Source organism: Atractosteus spatula, chromosome 1, assembly GCF_055471065.1.
Source record: "Atractosteus spatula isolate fAtrSpa1 chromosome 1, fAtrSpa1.hap1, whole genome shotgun sequence".
Taxonomy (NCBI): Eukaryota; Metazoa; Chordata; class Actinopteri; order Semionotiformes; family Lepisosteidae; genus Atractosteus; species Atractosteus spatula.
The window spans coordinates 40191868-40210012 of NC_142706.1; the positions used below are offsets into that span (position 1 = coordinate 40191868).

General features: G+C 38.5%; 1 protein-coding gene across 4 annotated transcripts; it reads left to right on the forward strand.

The window, feature by feature from the left end:
- The first annotated feature begins 104 nt into the window (after positions 1-104).
- ugl (ureidoglycolate lyase) lies at positions 105-14870 on the forward strand. Of its 4 annotated transcripts, none has more exons than XR_016091060.1 (16): positions 105-138; positions 1165-1230; positions 1808-1936; positions 3250-3468; positions 3701-3791; positions 5056-5132; positions 5227-5337; positions 5821-5880; positions 7769-7925; positions 9030-9228; positions 9836-9914; positions 10338-10430; positions 11578-11650; positions 12046-12121; positions 13425-13555; positions 14438-14870. XR_016091060.1 is itself a non-coding variant. In XM_088916280.1 (16 exons), the coding sequence occupies exons 2-16, from the start codon at positions 1225-1227 to the stop codon at positions 14604-14606; spliced, it is 1662 nt and encodes a 553-aa protein (XP_088772406.1). In that variant the 5' UTR covers positions 105-138; positions 1165-1224; the 3' UTR covers positions 14607-14870. The 4 variants fall into 4 exon arrangements, 3 of the variants coding, with proteins under 3 accessions (XP_088772406.1, XP_088772414.1, XP_088772423.1); XM_088916280.1 differs by having other exon boundaries at positions 12046-12113; XM_088916288.1 differs by having other exon boundaries at positions 108-138; positions 1137-1230; positions 12046-12113.
- Positions 14871-18145: the final 3275 nt, after the last annotated feature.

Consider the following 18145-nt stretch of genomic DNA (forward strand, 5'->3'; position numbering starts at 1 on the left):
GGTACCGCGGACGGACACTAGAGGGGGTGCACTCAGCTGCTGCCGAGAGAGGTGTGTCGAGGCTTCTGTAGTCCGTCACTCATTAGTAGATGACAGGGGAAAGAAGGAAGAGGGAAGAAACTTTGTCCTAAGCTCACGGTATCTTTGGTTCTGTTTTTCCATTTGAGCGCTAAATGTCTTAATTGGACTGTATTTCTTGAATTAATACCTCAACATACGGAATTTTCCAGGTCGTGCTTTGGATATTTGATTCTATTTACGAAGTACTGTAGGCACTAACATTGGTAAATCTACCTCTTTAGGTAGATTTGTGACCCAACACGTAAAGTTACTAACTGCATGCTTGAGCTGGCATATTAGGTATAAAAATAACTCTACGTCTACCTGCAGATACATTTACATGTTACGTGTATGTTTTGCATGTGGTAATACTTTACAATATTTGCTATCCTGATAAACTGATGTGGAGCAAGGGAAGTCATACGAATAGCCGACGAATACATTGTGATTTTATGTGGATTTCATATTAGCTTCATTGGAAGTAATGTCAGTTAATGTGTGATTGCAGTTCATATAGTGTTTGTAAGTTTATATAAAAAGTAACTTATGCATACATTAGAAGATATATTTTACATAAACTTGCAAAAAATACGTGAGAGCAAGATATAAAATATGTGATGTCTGTTTTATTCTCCCAAACTTGTCTCCTAGTTGGAGTTAAACACCAAAGTATCAATTACAGTTTATATCCGTTCAAAATTGGATGATGTGAACACACCGCTTTATTCCACTGGTCACTCTTCTCTTATTTGAGGACCCCTTTTTAAGACACTTCTCAGTCAGGACCCCCTTTTGGAAATACATCAAACTGAAGTTTGTAGCATTTTTAAATAATGCTAATTTAAACAATAAAATGCGAAAAGCAGAACTGCAGGTTAATAGGTTGCTGGTAAACTCTAATACACTGTGTATTGGTGATGAATGTTGGTAGTCATTCTATGATAAAAAAAAATCCCTTTCTTTCCAGTAATTCCTGAATAATCAGTGAGGGAATTTAATTATTGAAGACTTCCTGAAGACTGCATTGTACTGGATTTGTTTTTTGTTTTTAAATTAAATTTTGATGTATCTTATAGGCTGTAACCTATGTCCTTGATCTAATAGCAAACACACTGTTCAAACAGTACCAAAGTCCTGCAACAGACTCTCAGAAGACCAATAAAAATGGTTGTAAGTAATTTAAAAGCTTTAAACTCCAAAGATACAGTTTGGTTCCACTCTTTACAGTAAAATAAATCATTAGTGATCTTATAATTTTTAGCCATTATTAATTTAGTAGTGTATTTGAATGTGAATATCCTTTTAGGATAGGTGTATTATCAGAAAGATCCAGTACATATCCAGGTATAAAAATTGTTTCAGGATATTATAAGAAGGATTTCTGCTGGAAAATTCTATGTTTAGGGTAAAGTTCCAGATTTTCATGCGACAGCAAAAATTTTAAGTAGACCAATTAAAAGTACATACATGAATGCACTACTAGACGGAACTGTTAAAACCAGAAATATAATGTTGTTTAACAAGCTGACTTCTTTTCAAGTTTAGTGTGTTATCCTGATGGGTGTTAATCAGTACCACGCGCCTTTTTATTATTTGCTGCAGAAAGTGTGGCGATTGATGTACAGTATCTTATATGTAACATGTAACCTGCAGCCCTGAATAGCTTGTTTCTTGTACTTATGTTCTTACAGGATACCAGTTCTTGTGCTAGTCTGAATAAGTTTCATATGTATTCACGTGTCTTCAGGCAGTCAGCGGCGTGGAGCTGGACCCTGCCCCGCCTGGTTTACAGCATGAATATGTAACTCTCTTCAATACTGAGTCCATACAGTTTCTTGCAGAGCTAGTCTCCACCTTTGAAGAAGAAGTTGACAGGGTAACTTTTCCCGAAGCACATTCCACACTTAACTTTTCATTAGCACTGTAGCACTGTCTGTGGTATTGTGCCTGGCAAGGACAGGTGTGTCAAGTGCACCTAGTTATACATTTGGAATTATGGGTAGTAGCACCAGGACAGCAGGGTGGCACAGTGGTTAGCATTGCTGCCTTGATGTGCTGTGGCCCCAGGTTCAATTCCTGGGGTACAGTCTGTGTGGAGTTTGTATGTTCTTCCCATGTTCACAGGGGTCTCTGCCAGGTGCTCCAGTGAGTTCAAAGACATACTGGTGGGTTAATTGGCTTTTGGGAAAATGGTCAAACTGGCCCTGGTGTTGAGTGTGTTGTGGTATTGTCTATGTGCTCTGCGATGGACTGGTGTCCCACAAAGGGTGTGTCAGATCTTCCGTCCAGTGCTCCCCTGCTGCACTGTACTGGATAAAGCAGTTAGAAATAGATAGATGGATGGGCACTAGCACTCTGGTTGAGGGGAGGGAGGGGAGCACCCAGTGAATCTTCTGTAGGTGTGTGCCTACCTTGTGTTTTTGTCAGAGTGTTACTACATTCAATTCTGTTTGAAGCTGACTCACTGATAGAGCCCTGCAGGTACTTACTGGTTTTACATGAAATTTCACTTTGTCCAGTAGTTCCACAAATGAAGCAAAAGCACCTGCATATTATTTTAGGAGATTATACCCATCTTACAAATCTGCTTTTCTTTTTGTAATAAGGCCAAGCCCCAGCAGTTTACATCCATATCTTAAATCGTTTAACTCCTTTCTACCATCTGTTTTCTTCAAAATCTGCATTAGGTCTTCTGTCTGAGAAGCAACTAGTTACTAGTTAATTTTACACAAATCTCTATTATGACACAGGTACAGTATGATCTGATCTCATTAGTGCCACTGAAATCAAGCAGGTGCTTTATTCACTTATACCATCCACCCGTTTTTTCACTGCTTCTTCCAATTCAGGGTCTCGGGAGCCAGAGTCTATCATGACAAATTACAGGTGCAAGGCAGGATACAGGAACCCAGGTCACACAGACATAAACACAGATGTGCACACACTCACACCAGGGCCAGTTTTCCCAGAACCCAATTAACTTACCTGTATGTCTTTAGTCTGTGAGAGGAAACTGGAGCGCCCAGAGGAAAGCCACACAAACATGGGGAGAACATACAAACTCCATGAAGATAGCACCCCAGGTCTGGAATTGAACCCAGGGCCCCTGCTTTAACCACTGCGCTATCTTGGTGCCCCTTACATATATCAAACACACTAAATATTATATTTACTTATTCCAATCCTCAGATTTTGAAGCTGAGGATTGCCAGGAAGGTGCAGCTGGACCTCACAGGAGACCTCCCAGGGTTTTCCAGCCTTACGGCTCATATCCGGAATGATCCAACATGGACAGTCCTTACTGTTCCTGAGAGGCTGCAGAACAGGCATGTGGACATCGGAGACCTGGCTCCCTGCCATACAGGGCGCTTCATAAAGGCCTTGAGCTCCACAGCTCAGGGGATCCAGGTGAATACGTGGGAGTTCAGGTCTTGCAAAAGGTCATTTCTACTTCGCTTTCAGTCACTGGTATCTGTGGTTATATGAATTAGGCAGTGTACAAGGCTGTGGTGAGGCGGTGGAAATTGGAATCATTTCTGAAATTCTGGGAAGTTGACTACAACAGCTTTATGAGCATTTTTTCTCGTTTTGAGTTGTTTTTGATATAGTTCTATTTTCTGTTGAACAATTATGTTTGCAGGTTGATTTTGATGATGGAAACTGTCCAACGTTCTGCAATCAGATAAAAGGCATTTATAATGTTCACAAGGCAGTTCGTAATCAGTTCCCGGGTAAGTTACTTTTCACTTGTTTCCCCCAGACTGGATAGAGAGTGGGATGGAGGTATGATTGTTGGCACTGCTTGAATCCTGAGTTCGATTCCAGATTGAGGTCTTCTGATAGGAGTTGGGATGTTCTCCCCTTATCCTCATGCGTTTTTGTTCATTGACCCTCTTTTCTCTCACCTCTTGGTAATGACTCTTAAGTGAACCTAAATTTCTGTTCAGCTGTTTCTAAGGGTGCCCAGAGTTTGGGCCTGAACCACCTGGCTAGGAAGCCTTTTCCAGATACCTACTTTTGGAATGAATATTTGTTTCTTATTCCCTGTCCGTTATGAACTCTCTTTAAGTTTTCTACTGTGACTCAATATCTTTGTTTCTCTACTGAGTGTGAAACAGTCCCCTGTGTTGAGCCTGTCAATACCCGTTAAGATTTTACATACCTGGATAAAAGTAGACTGGAGAAATGTATTGTATCCCCCTCAATCTGTCATTATACAGTACGACAGTCCCCTGAGACCAGGAATCAAATCTGTTCCTGTTCTTTGAAATCTTTCCGAGGTTATAATATATTTTCTGTGATCTGAAAAACAAAACTGAACACAGTATACTAGTATGTAATTTCACATCCCTGTTGCTTGTTAAATAATTCTGGCCTGTTAGACAAGACTTTCCCTTTCTAAACCCATGTTTAGAAATGTTGGCTGTCTTTTAAAATCTCCTTGATTTCTAAATATTCTTCTAATGCTTCTAATCATTTCTATAACTTTACCACCCACGGAAGTAAGATTGATTGGTTTGTAGTTTCCTGGTTCAATTATGAGCCCCTGTTTTGTGGATCTGTGTTACGTTTCTAATTTTCCAGTCTTTAGGTCCTGCTCCCATTCTAAGGAGAGTTGAAATATTCTGGCTAGGTGTCTATGAGGAACTTGCCTCTTTTTCTTAAATGTGGCTGGGAAGATGCCACCAGGCTCTAGTGATTGTTTGTTTTTAACTGTTCTGGCCCCCTACAGAGCCCTAGAACCTGTTATGTTAAAATTACCCTGTGCTTACTGCTCTGGAACCTACACTTCTGGGCTGGGTTCCTGTTTGCCACACCTCATACCATGACTAAGTGGCCTTCTGGTAATGGAAAATTTGGTGAGTCTAACATGACTTGCAGATTGTCATACCAGCACGTGACAAGGAAAACAAAAGTTGCTTGCTGAATGAGTTGACAAAAAAAAAAAAGAAAATAAATGTGTGTTGTATCTTTGTGTGTTTTTTGTCTCTCTAGGTGTTCCACCCATTTCCAAGGCCCCTGTATTTATGCTTAGGCCCCGAGCTTGGAACATGGTTGAGCACAGCATGATGGTACAGACTGTTGTTTTACTTCAATCCTTTTGAACAGGATTTTCTGTGAAGTCCAGATTATGTTTTTCTGACGCCTGTCTTTGCATTTCGTCAGGTCAATGGCAAAGAAGTGCCTGGACCCTTGTTTGATTTTGGGTTGATAATGTTCCACAATGGACAGCTGTTGTATGAAAACAAAAGCGGACCGTTTTTCTATCTGTCCAAGGTAAGGAGACTCTGTTGTACTGTATTTTTAAATGGAGCTTTTTAAAATATGAAAGGACTCTCCATTGCAAACTATTAACACCTTGTTTTTTGTTTCAGTCATATACAGTACAAATAATGACCATTGTAAATCTTTAATTGAGTTGCCTTCTAATTACATTTCCTGTTTCTTGTCCCTGTTTAACATATAGGTTTTTCTATTAGTTTCTCTTTTAAATATTGCTAATTTAATCCTTATATTGATTTTTCCTCCAATACTATTAGATGAGGTTTGGGAGATCATTGTGATGCAAATTGTCGCTGATAAGTTTACAGTATTTTCAGATTAGATTATTTACCTTTACGTAACATCACTTCTGTTTTGACCAGTGTCTACCTTCTTTATTCACAATTTTGCATGAAACGATACTAAACAACCATAATTCAATCTTACTATCACTTAGCCAGGGAAGTTTAATACTGCCTTTGTGCTTTGGTGTTCTAGATTGAAAGCCATCTTGAAGCAAGGCTGTGGAACAAAATATTCCTTTGGTCTGAGCAAAAGGTGGGAAAAACCCTAAATGTCAGAAGAGATGTAATTGAATCTTCTCCCGACTTTTGCTTGAGACACACTTTTACGGTTCACTGTCTTAATCAGATTTGTTTGAAATGTTCTCAACTAAGCAAAGTGTTGTCACGCATGGATACTAAACACATTGCCGTTAAAGTCTTCTTCACTCCAGTACTTGGACATAACCAGCTCATTCATTTCTATATTGATCTTGCTAATTATCAATTAAATATTTACATACAGTAGCTAGTTTTATTGTGTGGGGGGTTTTGGTAATTAGTAATTAAACAATCAAAGAGCTTGTTATAGGAAGCTTGTGTAATGGAATAGATTGGAAGGGCTGCAGGTTGAATAGGCTTCTTCTCACCCAACAGAGAAAGAATGAAGGTAGTACCATCTGTTCTGCTTTTATGTACATCTGTCCAAGGTTTCTATGTGGCAAAAAATCAGTTACAAATATAAAACTATACTACAGTTAAAGGATAAAAAAGGTATTTGGATTTTAGATATCGGTGACATGTTTTTGGCATTGTTGATTAACTGATCATTTTTGACTGACTACAGTACGATCAAGTGACTTTGTTGTACAAGCACTAAATCATTAGTGAGCGAGTTGGTTGTGCATGGGTGATGAGGAGAAGCCTGGTGAAAATCAAGGAAAAAAAACCTCAGATGGACCTGCCAGTAGTGGAGTGATCTGCCAAGGTTTTGTGTAGACTACCCTGATGGACATCAGTGGGTGTGGCTCAGACATGGCAAATGGCAAAATAACATTGTTGTGATCCACCGACCAATCAATGGGGAGGCCCACTTGCAACAGTGTGAGCAGAAAAGCTAGTCTCCACAGAACTCCACGAGAAGTAATACATGACTGCACTTGACCTCCCAGTGACACATTGATCAAGTCATGGGACTTCACTTGCTGTTCTTACTGATGTACATGCTGCTCATGTAACACTGATGTTTCTTGGGAGACGAGAATGTGTCAGTTATGCAATGGATGCTCTGTTCACCATACCCGAGCACCATTGAACAGTTGTGGGACGAGCTGAGATGACATTGGGTATGTAGAGTTCAGAAACTGTTAAACAGGCACATGCTTGTCCAGGCACTATGAGAGAAATGGGACAGAATCTCACAAGACCAAATTTGCAACCCAATGCAAAGCATGCATCACAGATATGCAACTTGTATCGTTTCCAGTGATGGCCACAGGTGCTGCTAGCCTGTGACTGTAAACTTACATCCACTGTTGAACAACCCTTTTGATTATAAATGAACTTCTGCTATGTCTGTTTAATAGAAAGTCAGAGATGTTCTACAAAAAAGATTTTGTCATTTTCATGTTAATAACTGAATTTGTTTCAAGTGTGAGTGATAGATTTCTCTTGATGCTCACTATATTAGAAATGTACCCAACACTTGTTTTAATGTTGTTTAAAAATATTGTGGTGTAGCACGGTGGCACAGTGGTTAGCAGTGCTGTCTCACAGTCCTGGGGCCTTGGGTTCAGTTCCTTTTGTACGTTCTCCCCGGGCTCTGGTTTACTCCCACAGTTCAAAGACATACTGGGAGGTTATTAGATTTCTGGGGAAATTGGTCCTGCTGTGCGTTTGTGTTTTACTTTGTGTCTGGACTGGCGTAATGTCCAGGGTGTATCCTCCCTTGCTCCTGTTGCTTGCCAGGATAGGCTCCGGCACCCCCAAGACCCTATATAAAGTGGTTAGAAAATGGGTAGATGGATGAAACAACAATGCCAGCATTACTAGCATTGTTAATGAAGCGTGTCTATATCACTGTACTTAACAGAATAGAGATACATATTTAACTTGTTTTTGCTGACTCTGTATTGTCTGTGTGTAAATCATGACTTTCTGTGCAGCTTGGTTTGCCTGTAGGCAGCATTAAGGCCACTGTGTTGATAGAGAACATTTTGGCGACATTTGAAATGGAAGAGATCCTGTTTGAGCTGCAGGAACACTCTGCTGGGCTCAACTGTGGCATCTGGGATTATTCAGCATCCTTTGTCAATAAGTTTGGTGAGCAACTAAATGATTTTACCCGTGTGTTGTTTTTCATATTCTTTTTCCCTTTCTAAATTCCCTGTCTACATTTTGTGCATTTGCTTTAATACCAGTAGATGCAAGTCAGACTTCTTCAAATCAACATATCTAAAACAAAAGCAATTTTATAATGTATATCTATTCCCAAGGGATCCTGCACTTATTGAGAAGTATAAAAGCAATCCTAATTCTGTCTCATTTGTATTCCACATGATATTTACTGAGAAAAGTAGGTTAGAGGGCCCTTTTTATTTTATGCAGGAACACTGATTTTCCAAATGTCAATTATTTTGTTCCAGTGATGTTGCCAGTTTAAAGCTGGATCAGTTTTTTTCAATTGAAGCAGTTAAAAATTCAATACATCAAAGTAACATTGATGGTCACATTTATAGGGAAACTGTTTTTTAAAATTCAAACGTTAATGTTTAGAGTCTAGACTCTATGTCAGAAGTGACCAGCCCAAGTCCTGAAGAGGCAAAATACAGCAGATATTTTAGGTCGCTTTCAAAACAATTTCTAAGCACTTGGAACACTTTGTTTTGACCACAGAAGCATGTGCAATTAAGTAGTTTAGAGTTAGGCTCTTAAGTATGCTGAGAAATTGTGATTTGGTTGTTGATAACAACCAACAAAATGATATAAAACCAAAAAAGTTTTTCAAAGTTTAAAAAAAACAGAACAAGCTAGTATCTTAACCAGAGCAAGAGCACAATTTGTCTTTCACATCTGAATTGTGTGGCTTCTAGGGTGAAATCTGTCTTACCTGATGCTGATCGGCATCACAGTGCTTCACCAGAAGCACTTTGAAATTTAGAAAGAAGTACTAAAACACAAATCTTTTGCAATCACTAAAATCACAAGCTGCTTGAAAGTCCGATTAATTCATGCGACATCGGGACCTGACATGTTTCCTTCAAGGCCCATCCTTTGTTTATGTCCTTTGAGGATATGACAACATGGCAGATTAAGGGAAAAGATCGCACCTGTCGAATACTTTTAGATTTCTTTATTCTAGTTGTCTCATGACATTTTTTCAACTGAACTGGACTACGCCAAAAGTCGTTGATCTTGTCATTCCAGGTCATCGCCCGGCTTTTCTCCTGCCTGACCGTAGCAAGTATGTGAACATGGAGAAGCTGTTTCTGAAGAGCTACATGGAGTTACTGGTAAAGACCTGTCACAGGAGAGGAGCACTTGCCACTGGGGGCATGGCAGCACTGCTTCTGCCCAGAGACAGAAGCAGCTCTTACTACCAGCGGGTCATGGCCACTGTCACCAGGCAAGCAGTCTCCTTCCATGAAATTCTCGTTGAAATGGCACATTACGTTGATGGTACAAGTAGCAGTAGTCTTCTAAGAATCTAGGTTGGCAAGTAACACGTTTTTCCTATAACAGCGCAGTAAATTATGATATTTGTAATCTTCTAACTAAAGTATTGCACAAAAGAGTCTAATATCGAGTATAGTGTTAATTTTCTGTCACAATACAACAAAAATGATATTGTGGCAGTCCTGATGAGTGTCATATAAGGACAGGTTAAAGGAGCTAAAGAGGAAATTGGATCTAAGTGTAGAAAAACCAAAGGAAAATAAGGAAAGGATCAACCCAGGAGACTCTTTCACCCTCACTAGTGAAAAGAGGACCTACAGAAACTAAAAGAGTGTTAATTTAGGAAGGAGAATAGGAAAGGTTACTTTACACAGAGAGTTGTGACTGTCTGGAACAGTCTTCCAAGAAAAACAGGTGCTTGAAGCTCTTCTAACAGTCTGGATAGAATTTTAGACTCACCTTCTACTTTGAAATGAACTAAATAGAGAAGATGATTGACTGTATTTTTCATTTCTTACAATATCACTGTTGATAGTTATTGTGTGTTTCTCTCAAAGGTTAAAGTTACTTGAAATCAAGGCTGGAGTTGATGGCTTCATGGTGTATGATCTTGATTTAATCGAACCCATGCAAAAGGTGACGTACATTACTTTTAAACCTCTATTGCAAGTTTGTCATCGTTCATGTCTTTTCACTGTCCACAATGTGTAGCAAGAAAAAAAAATCTGATCTACATTTTCAAAATGTAGCAGCGATCCACAATAGTTGGCCTGTATGCTGCCTCGCCATTCAAAAACATTTTATTTAATCAAATAGCAAGAAGCTAAAGAACCATGGATTTTTTTTCCAGTTTCTCATGTAATTCTCTGCTTGAAAAAGACCTTTATATGAATTTTCATAAACTTTCAATAAATAAAATGATTTCTAAGACATCTATGGTATATTTCTATAGTAATTGTACTCATTGTACAAATACATTCTATAATAATAGGAAACATTTGGAATCTTTAATTTGTCATGTAATTGTAAAAACACCATCTTGGGCTTCCTTCTTCTTAGCTTTTCCAGGAACACACTCAGGGACCGAATCAATTGCACGTTCTGCGGGAAGATGTGTCTGTTACACCCACAGATTTACTCACTATGCCTGCGGTCAGTGCTTTTTAAGTATTGTTCACCATTTTCATTTGGTATCAGAAGTTCATATGAAACAGAAAATTGTTATACAAACTTATGTTGTATTGTCAGTGTTTCACAGAGACAAGTTAGGCATATGTCATAATGTGTCATGGAAAGAGACACTCCATTTTCTAATCTGATATCAAATATTCTGTTGTGTTTTAGGGAATTCAGTCCTTTAGGATAAATGATCAAAGATATGATGAGGATGCATTTATGTCTGGGAGCTAGATCTCTAATTTTGAAATAACATATTGACAGATCCACAGAGAGACATTTATGTTAACACATACCAGTAGACTAAAGTAAGCATGCAATTCAGGAATTTTAGCAAGTGAAAATTAGCTCAAATCCCTTCAGAATATTTCAGCTGAATTTAAAGAAAAAATGTTTTTTTGTGCTTTTCTATGCTTATTTTGAAACAGATAAATCCCAATTTTTTTTTCAAAAGGAACAAACATATTTCTCAGATAATCGTTTCAGATATGGTTGGTATTATATTTTTAATATGGCCAGTAATTTATTTTCAACACATTTTTATGTGTTCATGCTGTCATCAAATAAAGGAATTTCCACTGGAATAAAAAGAAGAAAGAAGGCTGGGCTCGTTAAAGTCCTATACACGTATAACTAACACTTTATAACATTATTCTTTAATATTTTGATGGCTTTGGAAGGTAAATGTGTACACTTAGAAATATAAAAAATGATTAAATACAAAAGTAAAAAACTCAGTTGTGTTTAAGAAAACTCCCCGGTATTTTTTTATCATTACAGTTTACAATGTTGCTTGCATTTCTTACATTCTTTTGGACTTTTTGTTTGGGGTTTTTACATGAGAATGGTGCTCCATTTACCTTTTTATAACTGTGACATGTTTCACTGTAGGAAACCAAGAACTGTAGAAGATTCCTCCTACTATATGTAATATAAAGAATGTAATTTGTAATTAAACTTTAATTTTCATTGTCTTTAGTAATAAAATTTAAGAACACAAATGCAACTACATGCATTCTAATTCTGATAAGAACATCTCTTTACAATTCTTCTGTTAAGACATGTTACTAAATGGCAGTTAAACTCTTTGGGATTAATTTTGTCCTCTTTTTGCTTCGTCTAGGGTGGAGTTACCCTCCATGGATTAAAATATAACATTGCAGTAGGAATTCTTTTCATAGAGGCTTGGCTTAGAGGTAAGGCTGCTTTCTTTATGGTTTGTGGTGTATGCTTTACTTGGGCTATGTCAAGTTCAGTAGGTAGGCTACTTTGGTTGCTTAATTGTTTAGAGCAGTACAACAACAGCCAATAGCCAAATGACTGTTTGGATCCTCATTTTGTAAGTGTCTAGAATGTTATAAAGTGGATAGGATCTCCTATTCACCAGGCATATTTTTTTTTTCTTACATGAGATGCCTTTAAAAAACAATGTTCCAGTGATAGCACTGTAAGTCCTGGTGATTAAATATGCTACAATTATGGGAAAATGTGTACAGACCCTTTAAATAATCACATTGATAAGGGCCAAAAGCAATTTTACAGTATATTTAATAATTGAGTTGCTTTGATTTTTAAATCTCACTGTTTCTAGGAGAGGGACACTTTTTCTACAAAGGTCAGGTGGAAGACTCGGCTACTGCAGAAATTTCCAGATCACAGGTCCGTAAGTAAGTCAAAGTGTGATGAAACAGCATTGTTAAAATCACTGAATCACCCATAATTATTCTCAAACAACAATCTAAATATGACATAGCAATCAATAGTAACTGTTAACCTTTGTTCATATTTTTGTTTTTAATTTAAAAACAAAATGTTTTCATACCCAGATGTGATTGCAGAGGTTCATTTTTATAAGAAAGTAAGAGGTTACGAGATGTCCATCTTGCCCATGGTTTAAAATGTGGATAGCTTGTTCCAGATTCCCATAAGCCATTGGGTAAAGAACTGCTTGCCATTCTTCGTTTTACATTCCCACATAGTTTACACTTGTGACCTCTGGTTTGTATTTCTCTGCTCAATCTGAAGAAGTCCATTGTGTTGACTTTGGGTTTGAGTTGGTTTAGGCATACCCACCTTTTCTGAATCCACAAATTCAAATGGACTGTTTCCTGCAATATTATTTCCATATAGGATAGGCTCTAGTTTAATTCTAATAACTGTTTCTATTATCTTTCATGTAATAGAAGTCAGGGGAATTGCTTAGAACTTTTTATGGATGGGTACTTATAACAGGCTGGTCTACAAATGGACAGCACAAGTCTGGAGTTTAAAAAAATGGACAAGCAGCACTTTTTTATTTTACTAACAAAAAAAATAGGATGAAAAAACTCTTCTTTAAGGTGTGTCGCTGTCAGCTTGCCTGCAGATAAATTAAGGATTGCTCAGATCCCTGGTGTGTGGCTTGCCAACAGCTCAACTTCACACACCTACTGAAGAGAGCACCGGTTTGTATTCAGAAGACCAGAGCTGTCGGCCTGTCACAGTACTACAATAGCAATTCTCCTGTGAAGTATGATTCCTGTTTTTAGAGACTGTTGGAAACGTTTTGTCAATGACTTCTGAATAACATCTCTTGTTTCTTTGAGTACAACTGGTACGATGCCATTGGGCCCTGGAGATTTTTCTTGAGTCCTTTTTAATCATATTATTTACTTTGTGTCTGTTATGCAGTATTTTAAATGCAGAGGTAAACATAATCAGCTACAAATAATGAAGAAAGTATTATTTTCAGTGATGCTTTCTCTAGCAGAAGCAGCTGTAAAAGAGACAAGTGAAAATTAACTGAGGAAATGTAACTTCATTATATATAGATAAAACAAATGCTGTCAATATCATTCCAGTATCAGGCATCAGCCTTCAGCTGGACAGATCTTTTTCTGGTTGTTTGGGAATTTTCTGCTGACTAATGTTTTTTTTTTATTTTTCCATGCTCCAAAACCCTTAGCCTTATGTTCTTTCCTTTTACTGTAGGTCTGGCAATGGATTCGTCATCAAGTAAAATTAGAAGATGACAACAGGACAGTAACCAGACATCTGGTACAAAGTCTAGTGCAGGATGTCAAAAGAGAGCTGAAAACAGCTGTAAAGTTTGCCACTGGGAAGTAAGGACAGTGCTACTGTATATATCCAGATTCAGAACTGTAATGTCCCTTCGGGAATATTAATATTTAAAATGAATGCATAGTTCTCGAAAAACAAAACACAGTTTATTCTATGACAGGGAACAAAACCCTACACACGTAAGCATGTGTGTTTGTGCCGGCCTGTTTTTCAAATTTTTCAAGAGCTACAGTCCAGCAGGTTTAAAGGCCAAACTAAATACCAGTTTTACAACAAAATTGAGAAAACAGAGACAAAGCGGTATGAGGTAAAAATTCAGTTTCCTGATTAAACAGCTCAGTTTCAATAAATATAAGAAGGTTCCCTACATTTTGGAGAATATCATCTAATGAACATTGATCTAAAAACATCTGCCAGTTACTACTGTGGCTTGCAGTCCATGCTAGTGTCTTGTCTTAAAGAAGTGTCACCATTAGAGTGATGTCAGTAAACAAAGTAATGATCTCTATCTCAGCTGGTTAAAATACAAAAAATATCCATACAAAAATGGATTATTGTTTGGTGTTCCAACACTAATTCCACACAGTGATGGGATCTCAATACCCCAATGGAAAAGTAGTTTATAAAGAATTTTGCGTGGCAATACTGAATCTGAATCTTCACGTCAAAAAATGAATTGTGATAACATGCCTACCATGTCTACAGTTTACTCTCTCAACCTTTTTCCCCATGTAATAATAACTCTTCATTATTTCATTCTCATTATTTATAAAAATATATGCAGTTGAGTGCAGTGAAAGCCATACATTTTTCAAACCAGTACAAGTCCAAGTTAAAGTGGGAATCTACTCGCCAAAACCTTCTCTTTCCTGGACTACAAGCTATAAATATTCGTGACCTTGTTTTTTTCTTTTCCCCCTTAGAATGGAGCACAAGATTGACACTGCCTCCACAATGTTCCTGGAAGTTGTACAGAAGTATGAGTTTCCAGAGTTCATCACCACCTATTTAAACCTGGATCATACATTTCTTAGCTTGACCGCTCATGACAACAGGCAAGATACACCAGGGTTGATAAAAAACAAGTTGTAAACTGAAAAGAGGCAGATTTCAAGACAGCTTGTTTTTTTTACCTCCGTCTTACGAAATATGAGAAAATACAATTGTCAAAAAATAACATCACCGATTTTGATCTCTCTTGTTATGAGAAGACAGCAGCTCTGAAATAAAAAAAAATCTTGTACTTTATCATTCAAATGGTGGTTCGAGACAGATATTCTGTCCAGATTGAGAAAAAAAACTGAAACATAATAAACATAACTTCATTGACATGATACAAACATTCCAAAAGCTGGAGAACACTTGTCTTTGTGTTTGATGTGTATCACGACAACCAAATCAACAAGAGTGGAGGATAATATTTACATCATGTCCCCTCAGTTAAAGCAATCAGCTTACCGTTTCTTTGACAGCAATACTTCCATTGGATCAAAATAGACTACAGGTAAATGCAAGGCTGAATACTGTAACTATGTCTTTTGTAAAATACATTTTAAACTAAGGCAAGGCAAAAGTAGGACAATGCCTTGTTTTAAGTTTCCAGAGTGTAAATGTGGAGAAAGCACTTGTCATAGCAAATTAGTTTTAGATAAAGCATGAAATCCCCTCAGTGGTTTTCTGTCCAGGTCCTGCAGGACTCCTGTGTCTGCTGGTTTTTATCCCCTCCAGACCCTTAATCACTGCTGCTCATTTGTGCCTGATACCGATCTGCTTTCTGGTCTAGACCTCAAATACCCTAGTTAAAATGAATTTCTGCACAGCTTCAACATGCAGCATGTTATGCAATCTCTCCTCAATGTATTATATGCTTACTTATTTCTGACTAGATAGCTCTGAACAAGTGATCAGCTGATGAACACAGGGGAGAATGGCACTTTCATACAGCTCCTACAAAGAGTCAGTTTTTTTTTTCTGCTCAAATCCAACTGGTTATATTTCAACTAGCACACAAGGGCAGTCCTGAAACTTGCGGAATAGCACAGTGTTCATACTAATTACAAATCTCTTTCCAATTTTTAAGAGCTGGAAGCAATATTGTTAAAAAATGTCTAAAATAGAAAATTAATTAGCCTTTAAGAGCTCAACAGGAACAAAAACTAGCAGACACAGGGGCAGTTTACCTGTGGTAAACAGGGTAAACCCTGTGGTAAACGGACTGAACAACATGGTAAACCACATTAAAATGTTATATTCCTCCTCTATTTATATGTGGGATAGCAAATGGTGCAATACTTCAGCCCATTCCACTCCTCAGAGGTATGTCCTTTAAGGCTCTTTATTGAACACACTCCTGTTCCTGAAGAGCTGTCGTAGTTGATAATGGGGAGTTTACATTTTTCCCACCTTTCATCTATCAGGTTATATGTTGTACGTTATACTCTTTTTTTTCCAGCCATCATAAATATCACTTGTGTATACAAAACGTAAAAAAAACCTTTCAAGTTTTTAGGCTAAAATGCCCAGAAAGGTAACATTATGTACCATGTTAATTCACTTAAACACCTTAAACCTCCCTCAAATCTCACCCAGGCTGTTTAAACACTTGAATTCTGAAATACAGAAAAAACAAATTCATAGCAATTCCACTTCACGTTACTAGAAGGGTATGTACAGCTGCAACTGTGCCACCAAGTGGCTGATCTACAAACAGCACAAGCTTTCCTATTCCGTCAACCCATTTCTCCATCCATCCATTTTCTAAACATTTTGTCCAATTCAGGGTCATGGGGGGGCCTGAGCCTATCCCGCCAGGAATGGGAGCAAGGTGGGATACACCCTGGATAGGATGCCGGTCCATCACAGGACACACACACACACACACATCAGGGCCAATTGTCCCAGAAGCTAATTTAAAAAATCAATATATTTCATAGTGGGAGAAAACCAGAACACCCTGAGGAAACCCACATGAACACAGGGAGAGCATACAAACTCCACACAGACAGCACCCCGGGTCCAGAATTGAACCCAGAGCCCCAGCATTGCAAGGCAGCAGTGCTAACTATTGTGCCAACCCATTTCTCAAATTACAGAACACAAACCTACCGAGGGTAAATAATATAGGGGTATTTGCAGAGTCTCCTGGAACACAGCTTGGAATAGATCTAAAACGTTCTTTTTTTGTAGTGGATGTTAATCGGTTTCAAAAGGGAGCCCTTCTAGCACATACATTTCTTTATAAAAACCCTACCAAAACAGTATGCGACTCTTTCATAGGTCCCATCCTATTATTTAAAAAATAATCACCCCTTAAAAGGGCAGAGAAACTATTCTGAGGTTTCAAACCTGAAAAGGCTTGTAATTAGCTTAAGTTCATTTGACAAAATTAACAAATCTTTGCACTTACAAATATCTGTCTGGTCTACTCAGCTTCTCTCTCAGTAGTTGCAGCATTAAGAGGTCTTTAGCATAAACGTTAAATCAACATTTCCAACCTCTCCCCTAAGCATGAGGGAAAACCCATAGAAAGGACAAGTAAACCACTCAGCTCCCCCAGGGGATCCACTGGCCTGGGTGTGGTGGATCTGGGCCTTAAGTGACAAGCTGCCACACAATCTCAGTCAAAACATCAGCAGATGTTTTCTGGTGTCATGTTCTCCATTACAAACATGAAAAAGTGTACAGTGGCAAAGCAATACAATTGACAATGCTACCCCATTCCCTCACTGCAGGGTTCTATGAGCGATAACTCTGTATCCTGATAACTAAATCAGAGTTGCCCAAAACTTTGGAATTGTGTGCCTCTCTTAGTAGGGGGTGGCCACACCTCCTCTGCTCACAAAACAGTTCCAGATAGCTGGTTGTATGGGCATACTGAGCTACCGTAATGTGCGCTCTTCTTAAACACTGATTACACTTGAATGAAACTCACCAAGGGAGCATCATGTTCATCAACCCAAAGCCTATGCTGGAAGCACAGGGCGCAAAGTGGGACTACAACCTCATCAGGGTACCAGTCCATTATCACTCACACACAGGCCCGCAGGGACAATTTAAAAATTGCCAATTAACAAAGGCCAGACTTTTGAAGGTGGGGAGGAAATGAGCACGAGCACCCAGACGAAACCCACACTAACATGGGAAGAACGTCATAAAGCTCCAGGCAGAAGGCACCGCAGTCCAGAATTAAACTCAGGGCCCAGGAGCTGTGAAGCAGCATAGCTAATCTCTAAGCTGTCCACCAGATAATGCCCTGTCGGCATGTGTCCTTTGGTGTTTCACCTCATGAAGTTGCTTTGTCTCACCACAAACCCTTCCATGACACCGTAGTTAAGCATCACTTGGAGAATCTCTGTTCTGGGATAGAGCTTACTGATACAGTTCTGTAATTCACATGGGTGAGTAACCTCCAGCCCAGCACTCAGCAGTCTTGTAGGCCACTCTTCTTCCTTTAGTGTTGATACTAGATTGTCTTCAGAAAAAATATCAGCAATCACAGAATGTACGAATTCGTGACCAGGTGATGACAGTGCGACACTTGCTGCGGACCTTCAAATAACACTGCAAGACTGCTGTCCAGTTGCAGTCTGGGAACCTTTCAACCTGCACAGCACAAGCAGAATACACAGTAC

Coding starts and splice junctions, on each gene's coding strand:
- ugl (XM_088916280.1), top strand. Junction 5,338..5,820: donor CGTTTTTCTATCTGTCCAAG/GTAAGGAGACTC, acceptor TTGGTGTTCTAG/ATTGAAAGCCATCTTGAAGC. Junction 11,651..12,045: donor CATAGAGGCTTGGCTTAGAG/GTAAGGCTGCTT, acceptor CACTGTTTCTAG/GAGAGGGACACTTTTTCTAC.